The 18,957-nt window shown below is 61.8% G+C and overlaps 1 protein-coding gene across 3 annotated transcripts in view; it reads left to right on the forward strand.

Moving 5' to 3' along the window:
* Positions 1 to 571: 571 nt before the first annotated feature.
* The window catches only part of DOK7 (docking protein 7), a 40,748-nt gene continuing 22,362 nt past the window's right edge, over positions 572 to 18,957 (forward strand). Inside the window, exons 1-4 of one of the 3 annotated variants that reach the window (XM_031006585.3) lie at positions 572 to 747; positions 821 to 866; positions 11,066 to 11,296; positions 13,988 to 14,188. In XM_031006585.3, coding sequence (XP_030862445.3) covers positions 694 to 747; positions 821 to 866; positions 11,066 to 11,296; positions 13,988 to 14,188 — 532 coding nt within the window. In that variant the 5' untranslated portion in view covers positions 572 to 693. Of the gene's footprint in view, positions 748 to 820; positions 867 to 11,065; positions 11,297 to 13,987; positions 14,189 to 18,957 lie in introns of those variants that run through there. The other 2 variants (XM_031006588.2, XM_031006587.3) reach the window with 2 other exon arrangements.

The raw sequence follows: 18,957 nt of genomic DNA on the forward strand, positions 1-18,957 counted from the left end.
TGGGGGCAGAAGAGGTGGAGACCTGGGGACCTGAGGCGGCAATGTGGGTCCTGGACCCGCCCACCTGCACTGGGGTCCCTGCAGGCTTTTAATGGGAACAGAAATGGAGAAAGAGACAGAGGCTGCCAGGGGCTCCTCGACCCCTACTGCCTGCCTGGGGAGGGGTCACCTCAGTGTGGGGGAAGCCTGGGGATGTGAGAGCATCCTGGGCCTGGGCTGCCCGTGGCCAGTCTGTTGTCGGGGTGTCTGGTGACCCCTGGGGTGGTGGGAGGGGCAGATGCCAGTCTGGGAAGCCGGATTGTTTGAAGAGCAACTTTAAAGTTGGGAGCAGTGCCCAGAGCGGGGCCGATGTCTGCTGGGTGGTTTTCTCTGCTTTTTGAAAAAGAAGTCCCCGCCCGACCCCCCGCCCCAGGCGCTGGTCTGAGCGTCTGAGCCCAGATGGTGCGCTTGCTCCAGAGGGCGGGCGGCTCCAGTGGCCGCAGCGGGACGGTGGGGCCAGAGGGGCCCGTGGGGGTGGGGGAGCCGCCCACAGGAGAAGGAGCCCCGCCCGCGCCGGCCCTGGAGTCGCCGGTGTCGCCGCCCTGCCCGCGGGCCCGCCCTCCTGGCCCAGCCCAGGGCCCTGGGAGCTATTTTGAAAGTGACCCTGGGCTGGGGCGCCGGGGCGAGCGCGGCGGCGCGGAACCATGACAGAAGATGACCGAGGCGGCGCTGGTGGAGGGCCAGGTCAAGCTGCGGGACGGCAAGAAGGTCGGGGCGCGTCGGGGGCGCGGGGGGGGACGCGGGCGCGGGCGGCGGCTCACGCTCCCCCCTGTCCCCGCAGTGGAAGAGTAGGTGGCTGGTGCTGCGCAAGCCGTCGCCCGTGGCAGGTGAGCGGGGCGGGCGGGGGACGGTGGGCGCGGGGGGCCTAGCGACACGGGTTACCGAGGCCCGGGGCAGTAATGCCAGTTTGCCCAAAATCGCCGCCGCTGTCACCCCGCCGGGAAACCCGAGAGCCCCGCGTGGACCCGGACCCCACGGCGCCCCTGGGAGCGCAGGTGGGGGCCCTGGACGGAAGAACCCTCTTTCCAGCAGGGCAGACTGAGGCCCGAGGGGGCTGCCTGGTGGCCCTGTAGGCGGAGGGGACGCAGGCCATGAGCACCCCAGCAGAGCAGCAAGGGGCCCCCCAGAAGCAAAGCCCCACATGCCTGAGGGTTGAGCTGTGCTTGTGGAAACGCTCAGAGCAGGGCCCCCGAACCCAGCCTCCAGGGGTGCTGCGTGGGTTAGCGCTGACCCTGGACCCCTCCCAGGCAGAGGAGAGGCTGGGCTGCGGTGGGGCAGGGCAGAGTGACTGCTACATTGCTGGGGGAACAGTCCTCTGGGAGGAGGCAGGGGTTCCCCACAGTCCCCGCCCTGAGCCAGCACCCCAACTTGGGGAGGGTCGGCACGGAGCCCCCAGGTCTGGCAGCCCAGGCCGCCTGCAGCGCTGGGCCTGTAGGGAGGGCTGAGCCGCGCCTGCAGCTGCTCCAGAGGACAGGTGCGGCGGAGCCGGCCAGGCCCGGGTCTGGGTGGGATGCTCGGCTTGCGTGCATGGGGGGCTGTACGCCAGGGGGCTGCCAGAGCGCCCTCCAGGACGGGTGTCTGTGACTCCCAGGGAGGGTGTGGGGCAGGGATCCCTCCTGCGTCCCCTCTGCAGGGCCTCAGGTGGTCCTGGAGGAAAGCACTTCCTGCCTGCCTCCGCCTCCCCTTGCAGGGCCTGGACTGCACGCTGGTCACTTCTCCACTCAGCCCTCCGTGCCCAGACCTCCTGCCTGGAGCTGTGGGGGCACCAGCAGAGCCTGGGAGGGCGTCTTTGTCCTCCGGGGCTGCAGGGGACCTGGTATAGGAAGGGATGGGGTCTGGGCAGAATGAGAGGCCCTGCCAGGCTGGGGCGGATGACAGGCTTTAGTCAGCTGTAGCTGGGTCGGGGCCGTGGTGGGGCAGGTGATGCTTGGTGGACGGTGCTGGGCTGGAGCCGGTGCAGACCCTCCAGAGAGGCCGCAGCCCAGGAAGGCACCCGGGACAGCAGCCCCCAAAGAGGAGTGTTGGGGGAGAGGTCTTTGTCCCTCTTGGAGGGATTTTCTTTCTGGATCAGACAGTCCCAGGAGGCAGGGCCTGCCAGCCTCAAGAGGGTGTGCTCCCCTGGCCGGTGAGTGCCTGAGTGGAGTGACAGGAGTTTGCAATGGGTCCCCCAGGTGGGACAATCTGTGAGTCTGTAGGTGAACATGGTGGCTCCCGAGCGTCTGCTGGGTTATCCCGTATCCCGCGCAGTTGAGATCTGCAGCCTTGTGGGGCTGGCGTGGGAGGTGATGTGGGGTAGTGGAAGGTGCCATGCCCCCTCTGGGTGGATGTTCATTCCAAGCCTTGCGGCCAGGTGTCCCTAGCACCCACTGACTCACTGGCCTGGGACCCATTGCTTTGGACACCTGCTTTCTGTGTTGGTCACTCCAGCAGCCTAGGGTTGGAACTGACACCCTGTGGGGTTGCCCAGAGGTCAGTCAGATGAGGGGATGGGACAGAGCGGAGTTCTCACGCCCACCTCCCCACCCTGACCAGGCCAGCCTGGCACCTCCTCTCTGCTCAGAGGCCCTGATGCCTCTTCCCCCGGCCCCTCATAAGCCTCCCTGGATGCTGCCCCCTTTGCCTTCACCCAGCTGCCTTCCCGCTCAGCGCTGGAGACCACCTCCCTTGTGGATGGGCCCGGCGTGGAGGGAGCAGGCCCCAGCCCTGGAGGAGCAGACAGCACAGACCCTGCGCTCCTGGTGTGAGGGAGAGAGGAAGGGTCCCGTCTGCTTCCTTGTAAGACAGGCAGGGTTCTTTTTGTTACCAGTGGTGATTTCCTTCTGGGAAGGGCCCCGATGTGCACCTTTTCCACTGGCTCCTTTCTCCTCCTTGCGTTTTTCTCAATCGTGAGCACGTCTTTCTGTTATGACAAGCTTTAGCGAATGAAAGGGAAACCCTTTTATCAAAGGGCTGCTCAGCTGCAGCGCCCGGCATGGCCAGTGGACGTCGGGCCGTCTGCCTCGGTGTGGGACTGCAGGGTGCCCTGCAGTGGGACCACGTTCCTCGAGGTCTCCACCGCGTCCTCACTGCGGAATGCGTGTCTGCGTCCCCTCTCTGGGCAGGGCCGTGGGGGAGGAGGGTGGTCTGTGTCCAGTCGTGGCCCAGGACTCACTGCTGGTGGCCCTGCATGCCAGCGGCGCCTGGCCCAGCCCCTCTCTTCTTCCTCCCTGGTGCGGCAGCGGGGGGTGGTGAGGAAAGTGTTCTTGACATCCTGTGGAGGGTGTGGCCCCGGGCCAGACACTTGAGGGGGTCTGCTTCCCACAGGGGCTGCCCCTGGGGGCTTCATCCAGCTCAGAAAAGCCACCGGGAGGGCCCGAGTCCTGGAGCTGGCAGGGTCTTGGAGTCACCATGGTGGGGGGAAGCTGAAGCTCAGAAACTCGAGGGATCTGGCCCAAGACACAGACTGCTGGGCAGAGCCCAGTTCCCCCCAACCAACCCAAACCTTGCCCCCCACAGCTGGCTGGAAGTTCCGCGCCTGCCCCGGGGCTGATGGCTGGGCCCTTGCTTAGTCTCCCCTATCCCTGCTCTCGGTTCTAATGCTGAGTTCCCGGAGGGCAGGGTTCCCAGTTCTGCATCGCCCTCAAAGGCAGCCTGGTGGGACTGAGCCCGGCCTGCAGGAGGGACCCCACGGAGACGGTGCAGGAGCCGGGAGTCCCCTGGCAGGTGCCCCTTGAGCCCCGGAGCTTCCCCACGGCTAGTGCTGTCCTGGGGCCCTGCCCTCCACAGCTCCCCTGCTAATGAGGGGCTGGGGGTGGACACTGGGTCGGCCCTTCCTGAGCAGAGCCTCCTGGTGGTGGATTTCCTGTGCATCTGGCTCCTGCCCCAACGGACTGGGGCTGACATCCCAGCTCCGGGCTGAAGACCGGGCGTGGGTGGTGGCCAGTTATCCTCTCCCCATAGAAACATCAAGAACAGGGCGACCTTCCCTCAGCCCCCGCGTCAGGACAGGGAATCAGAGAGCTGGGGTGCAGCTCTCAGCTCCACATGTGGGAGCGGTGACCTGGGACGGCTCCTTCCCCACCTGCGTCCTCGTCTACTCACAGGGCTCTTGAGGGCGATGGAGAGGTGGGCGCGGGGGCCTGGCCCTGGCATCTGGAGCCTCGTCCTGGGCTGCCCTTGGTGATGTCTGTGGTCTGGGGGGCCCACCTGCACCACACCTCCAACACCTGTGCCGGGCAGGGGCACCCTCACGCGTTTCCTTCCCGAACCAGACTGTGAATGGGTCCAGGGCTAGGCACTGGATCTTGGTCTCGTGTGTCCTGGCTGTGGCCTGGCCCGAGGAGGCATCAGCAGGCCGGCCTGGTCGATGGCCGCCCCCCTTGCTCCTGCCCAGCTTCTGGGGGCGGCTCCAGGCTGCTGCACCCCCAGCAGGGTCCCCTCAGGCGGCTACCACCTGCGTTGCTAAGGGCACAGCCTCAAGGTCACTGTGACCTCCAAAGGCTGTCCCGCAGCCACTTCTGCGGACTCCCATCGTGTTCAGTGTGGGCGGGGACCCCCCCCCCCCCCCGCACTGCGTCCCCGGCCCACACACGCCCCTGCCTTCCCTGGGTCACCACGCCTACTCGCTCCATCTTCCCTGCGGCTTCTCCCCCTCCTCCTTCTTCCCTCCCGCCCTCCCCGGCTCTCCGCCCTGGCTGTAAGGCCTTCCGTGTGCTCATGACTCCACAGTTATTTTTACATCTCCAGAAGCCTGCGTCCAACTGCCTGTGTGCATTGCCGCCCGGTGTCTGGTGGGCTTCTCAGCCCCACGTGTCCAGGGAAGACCCCCCCACCCCAGCCCCCACCCCAGAAGGGTCCCCAGGCATCCCTCCCCCACCCAAGTCCCAGGGCTCATCCTGGATTCCTCGTTTCCCTGTGGCTGTGGAGGTGAATGCAGGGGGAGCGTGTGTGCACGTGCGTGTGTGTGAGGATGTACATGTGCACCTGTACACACCGTGGGAGCACGTGCACGTGTGAGCAAGTGTGAACATTTGGGTGAGTGTGTAAGAGTGAATGTGTGAGTGTGGGCTTGTGTGGCTGTCTTAGCTCAGGTGGCTCTTAGCGAATGCCACAGCCTGGGTAGCTCAGACGACAGCCAGTCACTGCTCACGGTTCTGGGGGCTGGAGGTCCAAGATCAAGGCAGCCTGGGTGTCTGGTGAGGATCCGCGTCCTGGGTGTCTCGTGAGGACCATGTCCTGCTGCATAGGTGGCGCTTTCTCTGTCCTTATATGGTGTAGGGGGAGGAAGCGCCCTGGGGCCCCCTCATCAGGTACTGGTCCCATTCTTGAGGCTCCACCCTGATGACCTCATCGCATCCCAAAGGCCCCACCACCTAACCCATCGCCTTGGGGGTGAAGATTTCAACCCTGGAATTTCAGATTCAGACCCCAGCACTGAGTGCATGAGTGCACGTTTCTCTGTGTGCGCGCACAAGCATGAGTGCAAGCACATGTCTGTGTCCACGTGTGTGTGTGCATGTGAATACCTGTGTGTGGGTGTGTGTGCAAGTGTGTGTGTGCATGTGAATACTTGTGTGTGGGTGTGTGTGCAAGTGTGTGTGCGTGCATGTGAATACCTGTGTGTGCACAAGTGTGTGTGCATGTGAATACCTGTGTGTGTGCAAGTGTGTGTGCGTACATGTGAATACCTGTGTGTGGGTGTGTGTGCACAAGTGTGTGTGCATGTGAATACCTGTGTGTGGGGTTGTGTATGCACAAGTGTGTGTGCGCGTGCATGCGAATACCTGTGTGGGGGTGTATGTGTGCAAGTGTGTGTGCGCATGCATGTGAATACTTGTGGGAGTGTGTGCATGTGTGCACATGCGTGTAAATACCTGTGTGTGCGAGTGTGTGTGAGAGCTCAAATGCTTGTCTGTGTGCATGTGTCTGTGTGTGCAAGTGTGTGCCGGTGTCTGCATGGGTGTGCAGCAGTGTGTGTGCCTGTGTGAATGTACATGTACGAGTGTGTCTGTGTGCCTGTGTGTGCATGTATGAGTGTGCCTGTGTGCATTTATGAGTGCATGTGCGTGTGTGCGTGTATGTGTGTGACTGTGAGTGTATAAGTGTGTGCCTGTGTGAGCATGTATGAATGTGTGTGCTTGTCTGTGAGTGTGCGTGTATTGGTGTGTGCGTGCCTTTGTGTGTGCATGTGTGTATATGCCTGTGTGTGCATGTATGTGTGTTCCTGTGTATGTGTCTGTGTGTATGAGTGTGCATGCCTGTGTGTGTGCATGTATGTGTGCCTGTGTATGTGTCTGTGTATGAGTGTGCATGCCTGTATGTGTGCCTGTGTCTGTGTGCGTGTATGAGTGTGTGTGCATGTATGTGTGCCTGTGATCATGTATGTGTGTGCCTGTGTATGCATGTAGGAGTGTGTGTGCGTGCGTGTATGTGTGCACGCGTGTATGAGTGTGCATGCCTCTGTGTGTGTGCGTGAGTGTGCCTGTGTATGTGTGCATGTCTGTGTGTGTATAAGTGTGTGTATGAGTGTGTGTGCTTTTGTGCACGTGTATGAGTGTGGTGCCTGTATGAGTGTACGTGTGCCTGTATATGCATGTGTGTGTGCATGTATGAATGTGTGCCTGTGTATGTGTATGAGTGTGCATGTCTGTGTGTGTGCATGTATTAGTGTGTGTGCCTGAGTGTGCATGTGTGTGCCTGTGTTTGCGTGCATGTATGTGTGTGAACATCTGTGTGTGTGTGCGTGTCTGTGTGAGTGTGCATGTGTGTGTGCGTCTGTGTGAGTGTTCATGTATGTGTGTGTGTGTCTGTGTGTGAGTGTGCGTGTGTGCCTGCTTGTTCCACATGGTCTCTGTGCCTTGGTTGGCCTCTCCTGGTTCCTCTTCCTCGTTTGTCGCCTTTCACCATCACGACCCGGTGCCCTCCACCCAGCCCAGTGCTGCCTGCCAGAGCCCCGGGAACCCTCCAAGTTCTGCAAAAGCCTTCCCTGGCCAGGTTGCAGCCAATGCCCAAGGGCGCGGAGCAGCCAGAGGGTGGGTGGGCAGGGCTGATGGTGGTTCCTCAGCCACTGGGCAAGAGACCCCCAGCCGGAGGGTGGGTGAGCAGGGCCGATGGTGCTTCCTCAGCCACTGGGTGAGAGACCCCCAGGTGCCCAGGCCTCCTGGGAGGGTGTGGCTGGGGCCCTCTGGGCTTGGCGCCCGGGGAGCTGGCCGGTGGCCATCCACTCCTGAGTCCCTCAGACCTGTGTCTCCCTGGCACACGTGCTGTGTCCCAGGGAGAGCCGCTGCGTCCTGGGGCTCTGGTGTCCCGGCCTTGACCTGGCTTGGTCTCAGCCCTGGGCCTGGAGCTTCCATCTCTCTGGTACCAGTTCCTGCAGCGCTTTGCCCCCTGGCACTCCCCGAGAGATGCACTTTAAAAACAGGATCGATTAATTGTCGGTGATGAGGAGAGGGCGGCCTGAGGGTGAGGGGGTGGGCGTCAGCTGCCAGAGAAGCTTCCGCCAGGCAGGAAGGGCGAGCCAGCCCCCAGCTCTGACCTCTCCGCTTCTGTTCATGTTTGAAAATGAAATCGGTGGTTTGGGTGGTCGTCAGTTTCCTGTGGCCGACAGAAGAAAGCACCACAGCTGGGCCTTCAAACAACGAGAATTCACCCACTGAGTCCTGGGAGTTAGAGCTCTGCAGTCGAGGGGGCCGTAGGGCCACGCTCCCTCCAGGCTTCCCAGAGGGGCTCCTTCCTGCCTCTCCCAGCCCCTGCTAGACACAGGTGTCCCTTGGCTGTGGCCTCAGCGCTCCAGTCCCTGCCTCCGTCCCCACTCAGGTGAACTTCCCTGTGTCTGCGCCTCCTGTTCTGCCCCTTACAAGGACACTTGCCGCTGCGTTCAGATAATCCAGGATCGTGAACTCGATTACATATGCAGAAACCCTGTTCCCAAATAAGGACATACAGGTTCTGGGGTCGGGAGTGGACACGTCTTGCTGGGGGCCACGCTCAGCCCCTGCACGTAAGTGCTCCTGGATTCTCAGGCGTTCCCAAGGTGCAGGGTGTGAGTCTGCATTTGTAGACAGAGTCCAGAAAAATCAGACAGGCCGAGGGGTGGCGTCCGTGAATCAGAAAAAGGTCTGAGGGTCGAGCGTGGGTTCAGCATGCGTGCCACCACCAGCCTTGCAGGGGTAGAGGTCTAGGCTGGGGCCGGCTGGCTTGTGGAAGGTGTGAGAAGCCGTCGTGGCAAATTCAACTCTTGGCCAGGAGTCGGCTCACTGTGGTCTCTGGGCCAAATCCTGCCGGAACCTGTTTTTGTAAATAAAGTTTTATTGGCTCGCAGCCATTCCCACATGTGTCATCTGTGGCTGCTTTCCAGCTAAGTATGGTAAAGGAGACTTAAAGCTCAATCAAGCCAAAAGGGTGACGTCGGGCTCTTTACAGGCAAGCTCCTGACCCCAGTCCTGACTGTAGTATTGGGAGTGTAACTTGTTGAACAAAGGAGGTGCTGCTTGGGGGCAATGGAAAGAACTGGTTGTCATCAGGTGCCGGAGCTGTCTGCCAGGGTGTGGCCAAGGTGCCACCACCACAGAGCAGAGCCACAGGGGAGGAAAGGTCCCTGCCTGGCTTCTGGGTGATCAGCCCACCAAGGCTCCGAGAAAGCTGAGGTCCTCGAGGTGGAAGGCGGCGGATGGTTGGCCAGTGTGTGCCCCTTGCTGAGCACTGAGGGTGAGCCATGGGTCACCTGGTCCCTCTGTGCATGGGCAGCCAGATTGCAGGGAAGCCGGTCTGGCCTTACAGCTGGTAATGCAGACAGATGTGTACCTGAATATGCAAGCATGTACTGAGTGCTTACTGCACACAGGGCCTCCACACCTTCCTGCAGATGGTCCTTACGGCATTGCTGCAGGTGGGGGTGCCACTGTCCCCAGGTCACAGATGAGGAAACTGAGGCCAAGATCCCAAGGCCATGCAGCTGGGAGGTCAGAGCAGGGATTCCCAGGGGCCTTGCCCCTTAGGGGAATGGAGTGAAGGGGTGGTCTGTGTGGTGCGTGATTATCCTCAGTGGAAGTTTCCACATGGGTGTGGCTCAGCTTTTTAGGGTCCCCCGAGGCAGAGGTGGCCCGGGCCCCTGCAGCGATCTCACAACACACTTCAACTGCAGAGGGTGGAGACTGTGGGCTGTCCTCCGGCTCAAGCGGCCCTGGGGCCCCCGTCCTGTGCGGAGACACCCGTGTTCATGCTGTTCCCACACACCGTCATTTCTTGGGTGCTCTGGTGACGCATTTGGGGGACATTGCATTTGGGGGACATTGCATTTGGGGGACATTGCTGTTACGGTGAATTCCGATTACGCCGCTGTGTTTGATTTCTCTCTCGGGGCCGGGCGTCCTGCTTCCTGCCTTGGAGTTTCCAGAGGGGGCCAGGAGATTGTCTGGAAAGCCTCAGCTGGGCAGGTGGAGTTCTGTAGGTGCGGGAATGAGGGGGTTTCTTTCTCAAATTGGGAATGCCTAGCTTTTTTCTAGCTGTAAACGTTTCAGACACTGCGGACAGATCCTGCAATGGGAAGTGAACGCCCTGTCGCCGCGCCCACACCGCGCCTTGCTTTTGTGAATCAAGTTTCCCGGCATGCAGCTGCGCCTGTGGGTCTACACATGGTCTGAGGCTGCTTTCACGCAGCAAGGGTGGCGGTGCTGAGCAGTGGCTGCAGAGCCTGTGTGGCCCTGAAAGCTGCATGCTTGCCCTCTGGCCCCTTGCGGAGGAAGCTTGCTGACCGCTGGCCCCTGTGGTCACACAGACACCCTGGCTCTGTGGGCTGTGGCCATGTGGCCCGGGGAGGTGGGCACGGCTGGGGAGGGAAGCTGAGCACCATGTCTGCTCTGGACTCCATTGCAAAAATGAGTGTCTGCGTCAAATTCATTTGGGATTTTGGTTCTCACGTGGCTTTGCAGGGCCTGTGTGAAGAGTGAGCACCTGCTTTTCAGAGCTTCAGATGACATGTCATTCTGCAATCCTCTTCGGGGACATTCTCCCCCATCCCCTCCTGCATGCTCACAGGGATTTGGGGTGTTTGTATGAGGTCCCAAAACCTACACCCTCGCCGAAGCCGGGTATCCTGGAGCCCAGCTGCCGGGGCCTAGGTGGGAGGAGGCCTGGTCGTCAAGCCTGGAGCTGTGCCAGGAGGGCCGGGAGTCTTCCTGCGCCATCCTCTCTGCTCTCTCAGGCAGACTGCTGCCCCCTCCATTCACAGGAGTGTCCCTGGGCCAGGTGGTTCACCCAAGGCCACACAGGGACTGTGCTGTGCCAGGTTTGAGCTGCACCTGGTGGAGTGGACGGCACCAGCCGGTTGCTTGTGGTGACAGTGATGTTGGAAAATGGGAAGGTGGGGGTGGGGACGGGGAACCGAGTTGCCCTGGAGGGTCCGGGAGGCAGAACGCAGGCAGGTCCCCAGCAGCCGAGGAAGAGACTAGGGCCTGCTGTGCTGGGCAGTGGCCAGGTGGATGGGGATGGGACCCAAGGCCCATTGACCTCCCCTACTCCCTGGGGCTGAAGCTCAGCCACACCCTGAGAACTAAAGGAACCAGGAGGGGCGGTGGGTCTCCAGGCAGCAGGGAGTGGGCACAGGTGTGGCTGGCAGGGCGGCAGGATAGGAGCGGGCTGGCAGAACCAGGGCAGGAGGCCACAGCCACCGGGCAGGCCCCACGCTGGGCCCCCAAGCCCCTGACCACAGATCCTGCAGCCCTCAGTGTGGCCCAGGGCGCTCCAGGGCCTGGGACAGGGCAAATCCGCAGGTGAAGGTCCAGAACCGAGTCATGGGAGCCAGCGTCGGGGGCCGGGCACAGACATGAATATTCTGAGTTCATTTCTGCTCTTGCAGCCCGTGGGTCTTGCAAGGGGAGGGGATCACCCCATTTTGTATGCCGGGAGTCGAAGCCTTGGCATGGCTGAGTGGCTGGCTTGAGGTCATGACCCCAGCCTGGGTCTCTGCACTGTCACGGCCTCCCCGGGGACGCCAAGGGTGTGGGCAGGCGGTGTTGGCTGGCGTCCCTGATGGCCGCGCTCCTTGCAGACTGCCTGCTGATGCTGGTCTACAAGGACAAGTCGGAGCGTACCAAGGGCCTGCGGGAGCGCAGCAGCCTGACGCTAGAGGACATCTGCGGGCTGGAGCCCGGCCTGCCCTACGAGGGCCTGGCCCACACGCTGGCCATTGTCTGCCTGTCCCAGGCCATCATGCTAGGCTTTGACAGCCACGAGGCCATGTGTGCGTGGGATGCCCGGATCCGCTATGCGCTCGGCGAGGGTGAGTGACGGGGGCCGGGGCTGGGCGGGGGCTCCCTGTTCAGGTGTGCCGGGGCCCCTCACCAACGTGGGCTGCGGAGGTGGGAGCGGCTCCAGGGAACCGTGCAGGAAGATGGGACATTCATGGGTGCCTTAGGGTGGACTGAGCTCTAGCCTGGGGGTGCCCACGAGGGTTTGGGAGGGGGAGTCTGCTGGGCTATGGTGTCTTTAGAGCTCCCTAGCCTGACCGTTAGTTACAACTGGAGCCTTTAACCCAAGCTGGTGGCCTTTGGAGGGACGTGGCTTCCCAAAGCCCTGCCCTTTGCTTCCTACACTGGACAGTGGAGCCCAGAGCCTGGGTAGGAAGGAGAGCCCCAGGCTGGGCGGTCCCACCCCAGCTTCCCCCCAAAACAGGATGGGAGGGAGGGAGGGAATAGAGGGAGGGGAGAGGGAGGGGAAGGGAGTGCTCCCCTGCGGAACCGGCCCTGGAAGAGGTGGAATGTCAGTCCCAGCCCTGCAGGGGCTTCGAATGGGTGCCTGGGGGCCTCTGGGGGCTGAGCTGCCCTGGGGCTGTGAGCAGAGGTGGGTGGTGATGGGACCCTGGGCACTCAGCGGCAGAGCAAGCATAATCCTGCATCTCCTAAGAAACCAAAATCAGTGCCAAAACCCCATAATGAGCAAAACAGTAGAATGTCCACTGAGTTGAGTCCTGGTGCTACCCTGGCACCCACCCAATAATCCCAGCAACCCCAGCTGCCCTCACTTTAAAAACTTGCTATTTTAGGCTGGGCGCGGTGGCTCATACCTGTAATTCCAGTACTTCGGGTGGCTGAGGTGGGTGGATCACCTGAGCCCAGGAGATAGAGACCAGACCACCCTGGGCAACGTGGCGAAACCTCGTCTCTACTAAAAATACAAAAATGATGGCCAGGTGCAGTGGCTCATGCCTGTAAACCTTGTGCTTTGGGAGGCCAAGGCGGGCAGATCACCTGAGGTCAGGAGGTCAAGACCAGCCTGGCCAACATAGTGAAACCCCGTCTCTACTAAAAATAGAAAAATTAGCCTGGTGTGGTGGTGGGCACATGTAATCCCAGCTACTCAGGAGGCTGAGACAAGAGAATCGCTTGAACATGGGAGGCAGAGGTTGCAATGAGCTGAGATCACGTCATTGCACTCCAGCCTGGGCAACAGAGTAAGACTCCATCTCAAAAAAAAAAAAAGAGCTGGGAGGTGGAAGTTGCGGTGACCTGAGGTTGTGCCACTGCCCTCCAGCCTGGGCGACAGAGTGAGACCCTGTCTCAAAAAAACAAACACAAAAAAACTTGCTATTTTGATCAGCATGGACTCTGCATAACTTTACTTTTTAAAATACTGATTAAAATATCCTGGCCCTTGATGGCTGAGTTCTTTGGCCTTGGGGGTGAGTGTCCCGCTCCCCCAGTCTTGGCCCCAAGGCAGCAGCCCCTCCTGCTCCATTGAGTGGGGAAGGAGAAGCTGGGAGCTTAGTGGGCGGAGGTGCGGCTGGCTCTGCAGGAGGGCGCAGGGGAAGGAGACATTAGGAGGGAAGAACTGCATCTTTCCAGAAAGTTCTCCCGTTGGGGGTTCCCTCCAGCCTGGCTCAGCGGCATGGGTCTGCTTCCTTCATCCGCTGGCGCAGGGCCATGGCACAGAGGCTGCTGGGCACCGCCCAGGCAGTTTCATCTTGATAGAATGTGGCCTGACAAGGATGCGCCTGAGGCCACAGCTTGGAGCAGGTGGAGGAGGCAGAGAAGGGGGAGGTGGGATAGGAACAGGGGTCCCTTTGGCTCTGGGGGTTGGAGATGGAGCAGGTGGGGCCCCTGGTGGGGAGGCTGCTGTCTGCCTGGCGTGCTGACCTGGGAAGACAGGGGACGCGGGGACAGCATTCAGGACCACTGTCGTCTCTGAGGCTTTCAGGGGCAGGGGCCTGGGCAGAGCCAGTGGACAGGACCATGGGGGTGCTCAGGGTTCGGGTGAATGGCCACCTGGATGGAGAGAGGGCCGGTGGTGCCCTGAGGTTCCCGTGGCCAGGCTGGGGCCTCGATGCAAACTCCAGACTCTCCACACCCGAACTGGAGGCTGGGGGCGGGGGGGTCCCTGAGCCTCAGTTTCCCCTTCTGTGATGGAGCCACACAGCTGTGGAGAGAGAGCCTTCCTGGAGAGGAGGTGCTGGGGGTGGGAGCCCAGCCAGGGCACTCAGCTGCCCTGTCCTCCCTAGCACCTCCGTGGTGGAGGGGAGGGAGGTGGAGGTCCGAGGTCAGGCCCCTCTGAGACTTCCTTGCCCCTGAACAAAGATAGTTCCTGGGAGGATGGCAAGGAGAGAAGTGCAGCCACCAGTCCCCCTCGTGGCTGTGAGGAGTGCCATTTGCTCATCCTGCCGTCGCTGCCTCCCCGGCTGACACCTGGGCGGCTGCCCCCACCTGCCCCAGCCTGGCCCCTGCCCCTGCTGCCTCCTCCCAAGATGCCTTCTCACCCCACCTGTCCACAGTGGCCCCTGTTGCCTCCTCTCATGATGCCCTCTCGCCCCACCTGCCCATGATGCCCTCTCGCCCCACCTGCCCATGATGCCCTCTCGCCCCACCTGCCCATGATGCCCTCTCGCCCAGCCTGACCGTGATGCCCTCTCACCCCACCCGCCCATGATGTCCTCTCACCCTGCCCACCCGTGATGCCCTCTCGCCCCGCCTGCCCGCAGTGCATAGGTTCCATGTGACAGTGGCTCCAGGCACCAAGTTGGAGAGCGGCCCGGCTACCCTGCACCTCTGCAATGATGTCCTCGTCTTGGCCAGGGACATCCCCCCGGCTGTCACGGGGCAGTGGAAGCTGTCCGACCTCCGGCGCTACGGGGCCGTGCCAAGCGGATTCATCTTTGAAGGCGGGACCAGGTGTGGGTACTGTAAGTACGGATGTGTGGGGTCACTGGGCAGCAGCAGCACCCCCTACTTCCCCCGAGAACTGCTGGCTTCGGGCCGGCCGACCCCACTTGCAGGCTGGCCTGCTGGCATTTCCAGAATGCGCCGGCAGGTGGACGGAGTCTCCCCACGCTCGATGTCCGAGGTCCTCTGCCCGCAGGAACCTCAGGGTGGAGTGTCGAGGCTGGGCCTTGGCTACCTCTGCTCTTCCTCACTGGAGGGAGAGAGTTCAGGGATGCGAGGCGGGGCCTGAGGCCACATAGCCTCAGAGCCGCTCATATCCAGATTTCATGGAAAGGAAAAAACAAAGAACAAACGCATTTAGCAGTGGGGAGTGTGAGCTCCCGCATAAGCACCGCAGAAACACATTCCTGGACCAAGAATTCCTGGTGGACATGCCAGCCACCCGGCCTGTGGGCCGCCCAGAGCGGCCCTAATGTCCCCAGTGAGGTGGCCAGGCCATGGATGGGGATGGCCTGAGTCCTCTGGGCCTGTGAAGGCCTGAGAGCTGTCCTCAGCCAGGGGAGTGAGGGAAATGGGAGCAGGAAGGCACCCGGCCCTCCCCAGAGAGTCTGAGGTGCCCGCCGGGGCTGCTGCAGGAGCAGGTTGTCCCAGCAACCCCCTCCACTTTCTTCCATGTTGGGTGCAGATGCGCCAGGTTGCCCTGTGGACCTGCAGTCCCCGCGGAGGGTGTGACGCCTCCTCTCTTCTCTCTGGAGGGGCAGCTGCTCATTGGCCGGGCTAAAGGCGGGCAGAGGGACCTCCTGTGGGCCTGGTTTGGGGCTGAGAGGACTGAGGGACTGCACTTGGCTCACACTGGTGGGGGCTCTGGTGGAGCCTGGATGTGTCTGGGTGGAGGAAACGCAGGCAAGGACACGGGCCACACTGGCCGCCTGGGACCTCATCCTGCAAAGGCCAGCTGGGGCACGGGAGCAAGCCCGTCTGGGTGCCACGTTCTGCCACCTTCTGCGCTGGGCGCTGGGAGCAAACCCAGTGGGCCTTGTGGCAGCAGCCAGCCCTGCTGGGGCCTTTGAGGAGATGACATCTAACCCTTGAAAGGGGAACAGGGCAGTGAGGCTTAGGCTCCACGGACTGGGTGCGTACACAGCCAGCTGCAGGAGGCACGGGCACGTAGGGCAGAGCTGGCCCGGAGTCTCGGCCCTTGGGGCTGGCAGGGGCCATAGCCAGAGTCCAAAGGGCCTTGGCCCCTCTGGGATTGGAGAGCCAGTATGGATGGGCAGGGCCGCTGCCTACGCCAGCTGTGAGCTGGTGTGGGGGGGTGGGGTGGGGGGTGGTTCCCGGGAGAGCTAGGACACCTGTCGGGGTCCCATCTGCCCCCAGGCCCTCCCTGCGGCAGGCCAGAGGTTCAGTACTGGGGCTTCGGGAGCCACTGGGGAGTGGGTTGGCGGTGGCTGGGCACAGTGGGTGGGCCCAGCGTCCCTGTCCTTTGTCGTGTGGGAAGCCAGAGCTGCAGGCTGTAGTTGTCCTGGCACGGGCAGCCTGTCCTGTCTGCTGTGTGCTAGGTTTGGGGGTGCCTGGAGGAGGGGGACCCATACCTTCCTTTCTGTCTGTGGAATTCCTTGGCACGGGCAGGCAGCCGGCCGGGGTGGCGCCGCGTGCTCACCCTCTAAGCCGGGGCACAGCAGGAGGACCCGTTTCCTTGGAGACCTGCTTATTTTGTCTGGGCCATAATGGAATGGGGACACTGGATGTTTTTCCTCTGAGGCCGTGGAGGTTCACATCCCTGCCGAGGTGTGGGTGGCCCCTTTTCCGCTGGTAAACAATCCCACACCTGGGGCTGTGCTTCTCCCCAGGGCGAGGCTACTGTGCCGTTTTCCTGGGCTGCTCAAAAGCCGGGGGCACTCTTGTGGGGCCGTCTGTGTCGCTGCTGCCTCTCCGGGGCAAGCTGTTACAGCAGCCCCACCCGCAAACCTGCAAACCGGGCTGGCCCCACAGAACCTGCAAATGGGGGCTGGCCCCACAGAACCTGCAAACCTGCAAACCGGGCTGGCCCCACAGAACCCGCAAACCTGCAAACCGGGCTGGCCCCACAGAACCTGCAAACAGGGGCTGGCCCCACAGAACCCGCAAACTTGCAAACCGGGCTCGCCCCACAGAACCTGCAAACGGGGGCTGGCCCCACAGAACCCGCCTTTGCAGCTCAGTGCTGAATGTTCTCGTCCCCGGTGGTACCCTGGCCTGAGAGAGGAAGGGCTCTGGGAATTCGGTCACCGATGGCTGCACACCCCGTAGGGCAGGTGGGTTCTGGAGGCCAGGCTGGAAGGCTTGGCCGAGCCACCCATCCCTGTCCCCAGCAGGCCCTGCTGGGCTGTATCCTCCTGGAGACAGGCGTGGCCACCACCCTGGGTGGTTTAGGCTGGGTCTTAGACTCCGCCACGCGATGGTGTTCTCAACGCAGCACTGAGTGCAGGCCGTGTGGCTGGAGGGACGGGGCGTCTGTGGCACGTGTGGGCAGCCTGGGGCCTCCGGCGGGAGGGAGCCGGCAACTCGGGTGGTCCAGGGGCAGCGGCATCAGCTTCCTGGGGCTTCTGTAGCAGATGACCCCCAAGAGAGGGCCAAGTGTCCAGAACGGGTTCCTTCTGCAGCCTGGAGGCCAGAAGTCCCAAATCAAGGGGTCCTCAGGGTTGGCTTTTTCCAAAAGCTCTTGGGGAGGACCCATGGGAAGGTCCTTCCTGCCCCTTCCAGCCGCTAGTGGCCCTGGCGGTCTCGGCTCGTGGCTGTGCCACTCCAGTCCCTGCGCCTGCTGGCTCCTGCGTGGGCCTCCTCTTCAGTCTTGCAGTCTGTGGACTTAGGGCCCACCTGGATGACCCAGGGTGACCCCATCCCGAGACCATCAATTCCATCCGCAGAGGCTCCTGTTCACAGGCCCTGGTATGTGAACACATTTTGTGGGCCACCACTTGGCCGACAACCGGGGCCACTGGGACGGAGAAATATCCAGAATCTGAATCCCAATAAGTCTGTGGGTGTCGTCACATTCAGTCTGGAGGTCACAGCTGGGCTGGAGTTGTGGGAAGGCCCTGGAAGTTCTTGGGTGTAGGAAATTCACATTCCCTCCTTCCCCAGGGACAGGTCCTAGCCTGGCCCCCGATCCCCAGAATCGCCTCACTTGGCCCCACCACAGCCAGCTCTGCAGAGAGCAGAAAGGGTGACCCTGGCCCAAGGCGATGGCTGCGCCTCACTCATCCTGAGACGCTGGGCATGGGTGTGCATCACGGGGGCCCTGGTGGGGGTCGGTGGAGACAGGCCTGGCTGGTCTTGGTGCCTGGGGGGCGGAGGTCTGTGGACAGCTGCCTGTTCAGAATGGGACAGGAGGTGGCTTGGTGACAGCAACCCCCAGGTCCCCAGTGTGGCCCAATTCCCCATCTCTGTTGGTCACGGGCCTGTAGTGTGGACTCCTGGAGCTTGGCTCGAGCGCACTTGGCACATGGCAGGCGATGGTCTGTGGACAGCTCAGGGCTGCGGGCTCCAGCCTCACACACGGGCAAGTGACTGGGCCCCGCCTTCGGGGACGGACTGTGCGTGGTGCAGAGTAATGCAGAGAGGGCCACTCGCCCTGGGACAGGCTCGGCTTGCAGCACAGACGGTGGTGGGCCCCAGAGAGGGTGAGCCCACCCAGAGCCTAGGAAGGGAGGGCTTTGGAGGCGCAGGGGGACATTTGAGCTGGGCCTTGAGGGTGAATGGAAGCTTTTGGAGGTGCCCCCTTTTTCCCCCCTTACCTGCTCTCTCCAGCTGGGTCCAGTCCAAGGACCATATCTGCCTCTTCGCCCAGCCTCTGGGGGCCACCTGGAGCATTTGAAACTCCTTTTGACTTTTAAAAATGATTAAGAATGTGGCCAGGCACAGTGGCTCATGCCTGTAATCCCAGCACTTTGGGAGGCAGAGGTGGGAGGATCACCTGAGGTCAGGAGTTCGAGAGCAGCCTGGTCAACATGGTGAAACCCTATCTCTACTAAAAATACAAAAATTAGGCAGGTGTGGTGGCAGGTGCCTGTAATCCCAGCTACTCCAGAGGCTGAGGTGGGAAAATCACTTGAACCTGGGAGTTGGAGGTTGCAGTGAGCTGAGATCCCGCCATTGCAGTCCAACCAAGGCAACAGAGCCAGGCTCTGTCTCAAAAAAAAAAAAGTGTAAAAAATGAAAACCTGAACTAGGGAGGCTCTTGCTACATGAACACGGCATCTGCCCAGCTCTGGAGAGCCCCCTGCCGGCCACCTTTGGCCACTGCAGCCTGCGGGGGCAGCCTGGACAGAGCTGGCTGGAACCCTGGCCTCTGTCAGGCAGCAGGGAGCGCCTTCAGCGGTTTCTCATTGCCGAGCGCTGGGCCTAGGGATCAGATGGTCCGGCCTCAGAGGCTGCGTGAGACTGAATGAGGCATTTTCAGTCCTCAGAGGGTGCGAGGGGAGCCAGGAGGGGCACAGACCCCAGGCTGGGGCACTGGGGGGAAGCTCTCTGGAGGGGTGAGCCTCAGGGGACTTCTGCAGGGTGAATAGGAGTTAGCTCAGCTGTCAGAGGGTAAGGGGTGGAGGGGGGTGAAAAGGGCACTTCAGACATCTTTGAGCACGAATGGGTGTCCCGAAGGGCTGTGTAGGAGCCCTGTTAGGTGGGGATAGGAGGCGTGAGGGTAGAGGAGGAGGAGGAGACAGGGCTGGGTTGTAGAGAGCTGGCTAATTGGACCAGTGTTTGCACCATTGTCTCGGAGCAGCAGGGAGCCATTGAAGGTGCTTGAGCA

The sequence above is a fragment of the Gorilla gorilla genome, chromosome 3, assembly GCF_029281585.2.
Source record: "Gorilla gorilla gorilla isolate KB3781 chromosome 3, NHGRI_mGorGor1-v2.1_pri, whole genome shotgun sequence".
Lineage (NCBI taxonomy): Eukaryota > Metazoa > Chordata > Mammalia > Primates > Hominidae > Gorilla > Gorilla gorilla.